The 11,752-nt window shown below is 47.6% G+C and overlaps 1 protein-coding gene across 2 annotated transcripts in view; it reads left to right on the plus strand.

Moving 5' to 3' along the window:
• Positions 1-2,481, plus strand: part of SDHAF2 (succinate dehydrogenase complex assembly factor 2) — a 29,062-nt gene extending 26,581 nt beyond the window's left edge. For both annotated transcript variants that reach the window (XM_011993336.1, XM_011993335.1), the window contains one exon: positions 1,690-2,481. In XM_011993336.1, the coding sequence (XP_011848726.1) occupies positions 1,690-1,820 (131 nt within the window). In that variant the 3' untranslated portion in view covers positions 1,821-2,481. The remainder of the gene's footprint in view (positions 1-1,689) is intronic.
• The last annotated feature ends 9,271 nt before the right edge of the window (positions 2,482-11,752 follow it).

The raw sequence follows: 11,752 nt of genomic DNA on the forward strand, positions 1-11,752 counted from the left end.
AGTGGCACAGGCCTGCAGTCCCGGCTGCCCTGGAGGCTGAGGCAGCAGGATTGCTGGAGCCCAGGAGTTCTGGGCTGCAGTGCACTATACCGGTCAGGTGTCTGCTGTAATAAGCTTGGCATCAATATGTTGACGTCTCAGAAGCAGGTGACCACCCGATTCCCTAAGGAGGGTGAACCAGCCCACGCTAGAAGTGGAACAGATCAGAATTCCTGTGCTGATCAATAGTGGAACTGCACCTCTGACTAGCTACTGCAGTCTACCCTGGGCAACATAAGGCTGGCCCTGTCTGTATTAATTTAAAAAAAAAATTTTTTTTTGTTTGTTTGTTTTTTTTTTTTTTTTAGACAGAGTCTCGCTCTGTCGCCCAGGCTGGAGTGCAGTGGCTGGATCTCAGTGTTAGCCAGGATGGTCTCGATCTCCTGACCTTGTGATCCGCCCATCTCGGCCTCCCAAAGTGCTGGGATTACAGGCTTGAGCCAACGCGCCCAGCCAAAAAAAAAAAATTTTTTTAGCTGAATTTCTTTTACCCATTTGTATGATGTCCAGTGTCTCTTATTCCTGTGCCTGCCACAGGTGAGCAAGTACACGGCTCTCGTTTCTCCTTTGAAGGGCCTCTTTCTCCTTAGGTTTCATCTGTTAGGTTACCCTGTGACCTCAGCTCTCTGATATCTTTGAGAAGAGTCATGATATTTGTAGTTTATGTGGCTTTTTTTGTTGTTACAGTGAGTGTGATACTCTTTCCAACTTTCTGCATTCTTAGAGGAAGCCAAAACCTCTTTGATCTTATTTTGATTGTCACATGAAAACAGAGCCCTCACTAGACGCCAGGCCCTGTGCCGAGTAAGGGAGAATCTGACTTGGTTTTGAGGAATTCTCTCTTCTGGCATCATACCTAGAGTTGGTGGAAGGGTAATTCTGGAGCACATTTCCTCGGCTTTGGCAGTGGGAGGCTTTGCTTGTAATTGGCATCTTAAATAAGTGTCCCGAGGGTGTAGAGAAAGGTCAGAGGGAGCAGTGCACTGCCAGACCTGCTGCCGTAGACCGAGGCTGACCTTCTCATTCTTCTGATTCAGTATCTTCGTTGCCCGTTCACTGAAATCTGGTTCTTTAGGCCCATGACAGTTGTGTGCCTCTAATATCCTTCCAATAAATTCCTTTTTGCTTACGTTTACTAGAGTTGTTAGTTTCTGTCTCTTAAAACTGAGGACCTCTAACTGATTGACAAAGGAGAAAGAGGTTTTGTTTCAAGAAATGTATACATTGCAAGGGAAAACACAATGTCTGGGGAACAATGGAATTGAGAAATGCAAAGCAAAGTAGTACAGCTAAGATTGTGCAGGCCAGGGGTCAGCAAACTTGTTCATAAAGGATCAGATAGTAAATATTTTACTTGTAGTCATATGGTCTCTGTTGCAAGTACCCGATTCTGCTGTCGTAACACAAAAGCAGCATGGATAATATGTAAACCATTGGGAGCAGCTGTTCCAATAAAACGACTTGCAAATATAGGCTCCCACAGTTTGCCACCCCCTGGTATAGGCTAACATCATGTATATTTAGAAGAAGGATGGAGACAGTCTATATATCCATCTGTGGTTCTTGGCCAATGTTTCAAGTTTTAAGATTCTCATACCTGAGCATTGACTGATTATGGCATAATTTTTTCTGCCCACTCTTCTCTTGCAGAAGCTAAACCAGCCCCAGAAATATTTGAAAATGAAGTCATGGCCCTGCTGAGAGACTTTGCTAAAAACAAAAACAAAGAGCAGAGACTGCGTGCCCCAGATCTCGAATACCTCTTTGAAAAGCCACGTTGAGCTGTGCTGCACAGCCTGGCACAGGGGTTCAGTCTGCGGTAACTACTTATGATGGACGTTAGCCTTGGCTTCCAGCTTCTCTTTAGATGCCCAGCTGCCCCACCCCAGACCATTGGTCCTGCCTCAAGTGATGGACACAACCCTTTCCCAGGACATACATGTAAATGTGCAATGTGACTCATTCTCATACTTTTTTGTTCAACTGTGAGCCTCAAAAGTGATTTGTCAGCAATGCTGGCCTGCAGGCCTTGCCTGGCTGCTATCTCTAGAGGAAGTCTGCCACGAGAGGGCGCTGCAGGCGAAGCAATTGTGCTTGCTCATTGCCTCAGCCCAAGTGTACTCAAAGAAAAGAGGCAGCCAGCTGTGCGTGCGGTAAGGAAAGCCGCCCGCCCTCCCTGCAGCTGCCTGCCCTCAGTGGCCCAGGGCTTTGTTGAAGTGGAACTCCCCACTTCCAACCTGGTATGGCTCCTTCTGCGAAGGGAAGCTGATCCCAGCCTCCTGAGCCAAATCCTTCAAAGGCACAGCAGGCAGAATGAGGGCCACAGGCAAGAATGGCGTAGGCATGCTGCTTAAGAGTCAACATCTTCATCATTGGGCTTTCTTTAAAACATACACTTTGTAAGTTGAAAGAGAATTATTAAAGAATACTGAAAAAGAAAATACAATTAATTTTAATTTTGTCTATTTTCATATAACCCATAGTCATATGTTTATGGAGTTTTACAAATTCACAATTACAGGTTTTATTTCCATGTAGCACTATAGAAAACTTTCCCCCTCATTCCTACAGTCTTCACAGTTATTTTAGTTGACTAAATAATAATACATAAGAAATAATATATTAGAATGAATTAGTTAGAAGTGTTTTTAAAAGCTCTGTGTGACTTCTGTGTTGCTAGTGGTGCCCTCCCTGGAGGGGTTTTGCCCTCAGAGCTGTTACCTAGGCAGTAGAAGTCACCCAAACTGGACCAGGTGCATCTAAAGGTGTTGACCAGAAGAAGGTCGGCCAGATTTGATGAGCAGGTGGTGGGTGATTATAGGAGCCGCACAAGGGAAAGACACACGTACATGTTTCCAGCATTGTTGAGCTCCAGGGTTCCTGCAGAGCCACCTCATGGTTCCTGCCTGCCCTTCAGTATCCCTGGCTCAGGAGGAAAGGGAAGAGATGTAGCCTTTACATAATCACAGTAAAGCCTCAGCACTCCTCCAGACTGGTGGTGGTATCTGTATTTTATACATAAGAAAGTGGGCTCAGAGAGAGGAAGTAATTTGTCCAAGGTCAGGTAGCTATTGAGTCGAAAAAGCAGAATTTAGTATAGCTCAGTCTGCCTCCAAAGCTCCTGAACTGTCTACTAGAACACACTGCTTTACTGCTGGAAATTTAATAGACGGCTCTGTTTGGAGAAGCTGTGGCAAGTTAAACGTGACAGTTGTGAGACATGACCTCTGTGTTACACGGTGGGTAGGAATCTGCCAGGTGCTTCGTCAAGTGAGTAGATCTGAACTTGGCCACTCAGGAAGCAGCGCAGTGCACTGGTTACACATTCAAATCCTGGCTCTGCTGCTTACCTGCTGGATTCATGAATTGACCTGAGCCTCAGTTGCCTCTTCTATAAAATGGGGATGATAATGCTTCCTGTCTCAGCTAGTTGATGAGATGAAATGAAACACACAAAGCTCTTACATGGTAACTTGCACAGTACGTACTCTGTAGATGTGAATGTCAGCATTTAGTCATAGCCTCAGTCTGAGACTTAAAACCTGTCCCTAACACAAATTGCCTGGCATATCAGTGAGGTCACCATAGCTACATCCAGGGTGTCTCATCTGCAGGTTGGAAAGCTGAGCCTATTAATAGAAGCACAGAGTGTCTTACCTCCCAGTGAAGACTAGAGAGAAAACAGACCCTGGTGACGAGACCTTTGATGGAAAAATCTAGCACTCTCCCCTAAGCGAGGAATGGAAGTGAGATTCGCAGAAGCAGGGCAGGCGAGGGAGGAGACGTCTCCCTGGGAGCTTGCTGAAGACTCTGGCTATTCTCTCGGGCTGCATTTGAGGTACCCTGGGGAGAATGTTAAGCAGGCCCAGAGTTTATATATAGACATAGATCTGGACTGTACGAAGTGCACATGAATCGGGCGGTGACTTACCCATTTATCCTTTGCATGTTATGCAACAAACCCCAGTAGCCAAGGATGTAGTTGGAACTTTTCTTCCCCTCGGGTTTGATCCCTTCTTAGCCTGATTTTGTCTTATTTAACACAATGTTCAATTGCTGCCACTTTCACCTGGGAATGGCATGCTTCTAGAGGAATTGTTCTCCTCCCAGGCTGCTGGATTGTGTCATCTTTGAAAGTGAAGGATCTTGCTAAGTTCATCTGCTCAGTTGTCAGGCCCACGGGTGCTATGTAAACAGTTTTTCCCTTCATTAGGCATTAAGTGAAACTAGGCCGGCCACAGTGCATTTTTTAAGAAATTAATAAACATATAGCAAGGGCCAGCAGCCCTCGAAGGACCCCAGATGAACAGAAGCTAGACTCACTCCTTTTACTTTGACATATCCCTGCTTACTGACCTCATTCAGAGCCTGCGTGGGGCAGATGAGCGTCTGGCCCTGTCCTGACCGACTCAAGTGGTCTTGTGAGTCCTCCTGCACAGGCTCCCCGCGTGACACCTTAAATTGGGTCAGGAAAGGCTGTTCTCTTCCCATCGTTTCCTTTTAATCATCCTAAGTCTTAAAAATCCATGAGCCAAACACCTTGTGCTGGAGCTGTCTGTGCCTTAGATGGAGTATGTCTTTTGGGGGTCATTGTAGAAGCACCTCTTACCGGTACCTCTTACTGGCTTTGAGCATTATCTGTAGGTCATCTGGTATGTCTCTTCTGCTCCAGCCAGGGTGGCACCAGCACAGACCTGGTTCATGTTTTTAAACATCACCGGGAAAAGATTCCACTGGGATAGTTGAGGGCTCACATTTATCCTTCAGTCCATCTGTAGCTATTTGTGGCTAGACAAAGAGAGGAAAGTTTGATGATAAGCTAAACAACCTTAAATGGCAAGCAGGTCTGTGAGATTTTTGACCTGACAGCCCCACTTAATAGTATGTTCTGTAGTATCTGAGGACAGTGGACTCACCATCCCACAGCTATCAAGTTGATGACACTGATGAGTACCCACTTAAGCTACTTCCTGACACCACAGTTTCCCAGTGAGCCCTCTGGAAATGAGGAGTGGTGTTCGAATTTTCCTGTCAGGGAAGATGGCATTGGTAGGATAGGTGGCTTCAGGCCAGCAGTACTTTGTGTGACTTAAGAAACATGTTGTTAGCAGTTTGTTAGAGGGGTGGTAGAAAGTTTAAGCTATGCAGGACAACGTCAATCTTTAAAGGAAATGGGTAGATTTATCATCACCTATAGCTGCAAAAGAAGAGTTAAAGCCTTTCGTTGGATCCCGGATCTCAGACCCCAGATACTCTTTTTTTTTTTTTTCGAGACAGGGTCTCATTGTCTCACTGTCGCCCAGGCTGGAGTGCACTGGCAGGATCTCCCCTCACTGCAAGCTCCACCTCCTGGGTTCAAGCGATTCCATGCCTCAGCCACCCGAATAGCTGGGATTACAGGTGCAGGCCACCATGCCTGGCCAATTTTTGTGTTTTTAGTAGAGACAGAGTTTCGCCATGTTGGCCAGAGTGGTCTCGAACTACAGGCCTCGTGATCTGCCTGCCTCGGCCTCCCAAAGTGCCAAATATTCCTTTCAAAGAGGAGAATGTTTCTTTAAGAAGGGGATTGTATAATCTGTCATGAGATTAGAGTATAAAAGGAAAAAAGTGGGGGAGGGTGGATATATCACTTTCTGTAACAACACATCACAGCATGGAACTTTCAGCAAGTGAGGACGTGAAGATGTACATTCTGTTTCCCAGTGGATTTCAGGTGATTTGGCTAATGTTTAACAAAATGTTCTCCTCTGGTGATGCCCTGGAACACGTGTTCAGGGGAAATAGAGTAGTTAAGAGGAGCTGTTTAGGAATCAGGCCTAACCTGGAATCCTGGAGCTCCCATTGATCAGCTGGGTGGCCTCAGACACGTCATTTAACCTCTCCAAGCTTCTGTTTCTCATCTGAGAAAAGGAAAGAAAAGGAACCCGACCTCACAGTGTGGGTAGAAGGACCAAGTAAAGTCCTGCCCCTGGAGAGCTTCGTACAGCCCCTGTGCCCCAAGTAACACTTGGTAGTAGTAACTGCTAATGGTTAGGCTTGTGTACCCAACACTGCTGAGTGCTTTACATCATTTCATCCCATAATACTGTGAGATAGGTGCCATGATGATTCCCCTCTTAGAGATGAGGAAAGTGAGGCTCGGTGAGATGAAGTTGCTAGCTCGAAGTCACAGATAGGAAGCGGTGGGGCTAGGGTTTGAAGCCAGGCAGTGGGCCCCAGGGCCCTTGCACTTAGGTACCATGTGCTACTGTGCCTCAAAACATGAAAACCATCATCATCTCTCTTCTAACGACTTTTCATCCTGAATCTTGTCTTGGTCCATGGAAGACTGCTGGCGTGGACAACTTTGCACAGATTGGGCTACCCTCTCTTGGCTCCCTATCGGACCTGGGGACCATGACTCATAATGTCACAGCCTCAGCTGCTCCAGACTTAACCACCTGAGCCTTACAAGGAGGACACATGCAGCCTAGCTCTCCAGGTGAGAGTTTGGAGTTCAGAGACTTCCTGTGGATTTGGAGGGGAGCCAGAGGGAAGGGCTCAAGTTCTGCCCTGTTTCAAGGGTTTTCTCCTTACCCTGAGCAGTAGATGCTTTCTGGCCTGATGCTTTCTGGCCTTCCCGTCACTGGCTGTCCTTTCTATCCAAGTGGGAGGCTGCCTCTGAGAGTTGGATGTGCCTGTTAGGAAGCCCACATAGAACTCATTCCACGTCCCAAGATGAGTTGCACAACCTCTATCGCACCCACTGGCTCCAGTGCCTTTGCTGACGAACTGGTGCTGGTTCCTCCCAAGGCCCAAGGTTCTGGGGCCAGGCCCTCTGTGAGCAGGACCCTCACTCACCTGTCTCTCGGGGCTCCCATCTCAGCAGAGTCATGCAGCGGTGAGAAGGTTTTTATAGATGGTGTGTGAGATACTGTGTTTCCAACAGAAGCAGAAACAGGTAGTTGTCTTGGTTCAAATTGGAAAAGTGATGCTTAGAAATCTAATTGGAGGCTGGGCACAGTGGCTCATGCCTGTAATCCCAGCATTTTGGGAGGCCAAGGAGGGTGGATCATCTGAGATCAGGAGTTCAAGACCAGCCTGGCCAACATGGTGAAACCCCGTCTCTACTAAAAATACAAAAAAATTTAGCCGGGCCTGGTGGCACGTGCCTGTAATCCCAGCTACTCAGGAGGCGGAGGCAGGAGAATCACTAGAACCCGGGAGGTGGAGATTGCAGTGAGCTGAGATGGCGCCATTGCACTGCAGCCTGGACAACAAGTGAAACTGCATCTCAAAAAGAAAAAAAAAGAAGAAAAAAAGCTAATTGGAAAGACACTGTCATGGTCTTCACTAAATGCTGAGGGTGGAGAAGAATGCATCTTGTCTGTCCTTGAGGAACTCACTGTTCTTTGGGCTTTATTTCATTGATTGCCCAGCAGAAGTTGTCTGCACTAGCACAATGTGCTCCACCCAGTGCCAGACACGAAGACGCAGAGATCAGTGAGATAGAGCTCGTGCCCCAGAGGTCCTCTGAAGAAGAGATAAGTGAATGGAAGGCACTCAAGGATCTCTCTATGGGTCTTAGGTACTGACCCTGTGAGAGCAGACAGCAGGACATTTAGCCTTGTATGCCAGGTCTATCCTCACAGCACAGATGAGGACACCAGGCCACTGAGCTCTGAGACACCTACTTTTAATACAGAAATAATTTCTTTTGTTCTGAATTCACCCTCAGCAATCAGTTATGATTGTCTGGTAGATTTCTTTTTCATAGAGACAGGGTCTCACTCTGCCACCCAGGCTGGAGTGCAGTGATGTGATCAACTCCTGGGCTCAAGGGATTATCCTGTCTCAGCCTCCCGAGAAGCTAGGACTGCAGGCGCATGCCACCACACCCAGCTAATTTTTTTTAAAAAGTTTATTTTGGGCCTGGTGCAGTGGCTCACACCTGTAATCCCAGCACTTTGGGAGGCCGAGGCGGGCGGATCCCGAGGTCAGTAGTTTGAGACCAGCCTGGACAACATGGGGAAACCCCGTCTTTACTGAAGATACAAAAAATTAGCCGGGTGTGGTGGCATGTGCCTGTAATCCCAGCTACTCAGGAGGCTGAGGCAGGAGAATTGCTTGAACCCGGGAGGTGGAGGTTGCAGTGAGCCGAGATCACGCCATTGCACTCCAGCGTGGGCGGGAGACTCCGTCTCAAAAAAAAAAATTATTTTGTAGAGACAGGGTCTTGCTGTGTTGCCCAGGCTGGTCTTGAACTGCTGGTTTCAAGCAATCCTCTCACCTCAGCCTCTCAAAGCACTGGGATTATAGGCATGAGCCACTAAGCCAGGTCTGTCTGGTAGATTCTTACCCTGTGTCCTTGCTGTTTGCCATGTAGCTTTTAGGGCTTTCCGCCCTGACGCTGGGGTCAACTCATTGCTTTGATCAATGAGATATCAATAATTGGGAAGCAAGCACAGCCTCAGAAAGCACTTCCCCTTTAGCTCTTATACCCCTGCCACCACCTGAGAACCTGCCCATGGTAGACTTCTGGAGGATGAGATGTCTGTCCCAGTCACTCCAGTTGCCTCAGCCAAAGTCAGCTGACAGTTAAGTGAGCCCAGTGAAGACCAGAAGAATTACCCAGCTAAACCCAGTCCAAATTGTGAGCCCGCAGACTTTTAAGCTAAGGAAATGCTTATTATTTTAAGTTACCAAGTTTTGGGGTCATTTGTTATGCAGCATTATTGTAGCAATTGGTAACAGATACAGATGGCAACAGAGCTTTCCATGTAGATTTGCTTTATAGGGAGAAAAATCACTGACTGGCCAGCATGAGTGAACATCCTGTCCCTTGGATGGGTCGATCTCTCATTTGATTTTTTCTTTATTTTTTATTTTTATTTTTATTTTTGAGATGGAGTCTGTTCTATTTATTGCCCAGGCTGGAGTGCAATAGTGCGATCTTGGCTCACTGCAACCTCCGCCTTATAGATTCAAGCGATTCTCTGGCCTCAGCCTCCTGAGTAGCTGGGATTACAGGCATGTGCCACCACGCCCAGCTAATTTTTGTATTTTTAATAGAGACGGGGTGTCACCATGTTGGCCAGGCTGGTCTCAAACTCCTGACCTCATGATCCACCCGCCTCGGCCTCCTAAAGTGCTGGGATTACAGGCATGAGCCACCATGCCAGGCCCTTGAATTTTTAAAAAGGCAGCTGCCTAGTATAGATCAGACTCTAGTGAACTTAGTATAGCAATCGCATATGAACACACGTGATTCCTATTGATCTATTTGAACAGCAGCAATAACATTTACTGAGCACTTATTCCAGAGCAGACATTAGGCTAACACCATACGTGGCTTGTTCTGCTGAATTCCATAGCAGTCTGATGAAGTTGCTTATATTGTCTTCATTTTGCCAATGAGGAAACAGGCCCAGAGAGACTGAGTTACACACCTATGGTGACAATGGCTTAGCACTTGGGCAGAAGCAAACAAACTGATGTAGGACCCTTGGAAAGTTGGATATCTGTGTTATGCATTAGCAACATGTTTGGTAAAACTACTGCCTGCTGTAACTTGGGAGGGTATCCCATGTGCTTTCCAGGCTGACAGCCAAAGGCAATGTGGTTGGAAAGCAGAAAACTTGTCATCTCTCTTGGCTACTGTAGGCTATATTTGTTGATATGTGTTGAGGATTTATAAGGAAGGGATGAGCTCAGGTGAGGATTGCCTGGTGTTTGAGCAGTAATGAAAGGAAATAAAGTCCAGAAACCCAGGGTCTTTCAGGGTTGGAAAATCTGCTACACCCCAGATAGGAAGAGATGAGATATGAGACTCATCTGGGCAAGAAAAGCTGGGTAAAACTTTTCTCTTGGATGCAGTTACTCAGGACAAGGGGCAGGTTAAAGGTGGGCCTCCTATTTATTGTTCCACATAGCCCCAAGCTGGCCGTTGAGTAGAAAGGCCAGGCAGAAAGGATGAACAGGCAAAACATACGGACCTAAGAGCTGGATCTAGGAAAAGACGTGGCGCATGTGAGCTTGGCCACTGGCCCACAAAACTGACCAGAGCAAGTAGGTTAGACACTCACTATGTAAAGAATTGTATCGCCAAGGAACCGGGAGCCAGCCCTTTGGACAGTTCCAGCTATAAAACAACTCTTGGGCCTCCAATCATCCATGAGCAGGAGGGACGGTGCTCAGCCCCCAGGGAGGACAGGCTCTGCCACTCCCATTTCAGCTGTAGCCAGAGAGGGTGATGGAAAAGGAGGAATGTCCCAGAGAGAAGAGCCAGGGCCCGTGTGGAGAGTGGATAAGGAGAGTGTCTCCCGGGGGGCAGCACTGGCGTTTAATGAACGGGTCTCCCCTGAGTCCTGTCCCTGCTCCACCACTGTGTGGCACGGGGTGAGGGGGGCAACTTGCCTGTCTTTTTGGTCATGGCTCACTGGACTGAGAAGAGCCACACTGGATGAGAAGTGACTACTGCACATCACCAGAGACCCTGGGCTTTGAGCCACATATAAGGACTAGATAGGACTTGGGGTCCCTCAGGAAGAGGGTGAGTGTGTTCCCTGAGTGAAAAGAAAAACTTGATGGTTTGGCAAACAGAAGGGTGGATTGTGGCAGAGATGATGGTGTCCACCCGCCACACCATTTGTTCTTCCTGAGCATATAGAAAGACCATTTCCTGTAGCATCCAGGAAATGCCCTGAGCACGTGGGAAATTAGAAGCAGACTCTCCGGGCCAGGTGCAGTGGCTAATACTTGTAATCCCAGCAGTTTGGGAGGCTGAGGCGGACAGATCATTTGAGGTCAGGAGTTCTAGACCAGCCCGGCCAATATGGTAAAACCCTGTCTCTACCAAAAATGTAAAAAATTAGCCAGGTGTGGTGGCAGGTGCCTGTAATCCCAGCTACTCGGGAGGCTGAGGCAAGAGAATTGCTTGAACCCAGGAGGCAGAGGTTGCAGTGAGCTGAGATGGTGCCACTGCACTCCAGCCTGGGCAACAAAGTGAGACTCTGTTTCAAAACAAACAAACAAACAAACAAACAAGGAGCCGCCCTGATAACAAGGCTGGTGCTATGCGATTGGGTCCGGCCAATAGAATGTAAGTGAAAGCAATGAAAGCCACTTCCAGGCCTGGTCCTGGGAAACATCTTGAGTTGCAGCCCACTGTTACCCTGCTGCAGACATCCCGGAGACCACACGTCCAGACAATGTGGCACACGAAGGAGGAGGGCCACCTAAACTCTTGCAAACTACTTGTGAATGAGAAGTAAGCCTTCATTGTGTTAAGCCAAGGGGGATTTCATGCTTTATTCATTTCCTCATCATCGTCTATTCGATCCTGACTAGCACCTCTTAGTGTAGCAGGCTCATAGGATATCGCTGGCACATCTTAGTATATCAGACCTCATCTTGGCCAGGCCCTCAGTTTCTGTGGTCCAGCCTCTAAGATAGTCAGTCTTTCAACCTCACCGTTTCAGAATTCTTCCTGACACAGGACCTTTGTACATGCTGTATGTCTTTGGCCAGTCTGCTCTTCCATGCTCCGCAATGACTGGGTCAAACCTCCCACCCATTCCTCAAACCTGTGACTTTTCCTTCTCTCCATTCTCCCATGACCTCACTGACTTCCATCAGAGGACATTGAAGCCCTCAGGAACTCCCTTACCTTCCCACATCTGCACACCCATTCTCCTGTGACACAGGGACTTTGGGTCCTACCCTTACCTTGTTC

Source organism: Mandrillus leucophaeus, unplaced genomic scaffold, assembly GCF_000951045.1.
Source record: "Mandrillus leucophaeus isolate KB7577 unplaced genomic scaffold, Mleu.le_1.0 Scaffold43, whole genome shotgun sequence".
NCBI lineage: Eukaryota > Metazoa > Chordata > Mammalia > Primates > Cercopithecidae > Mandrillus > Mandrillus leucophaeus.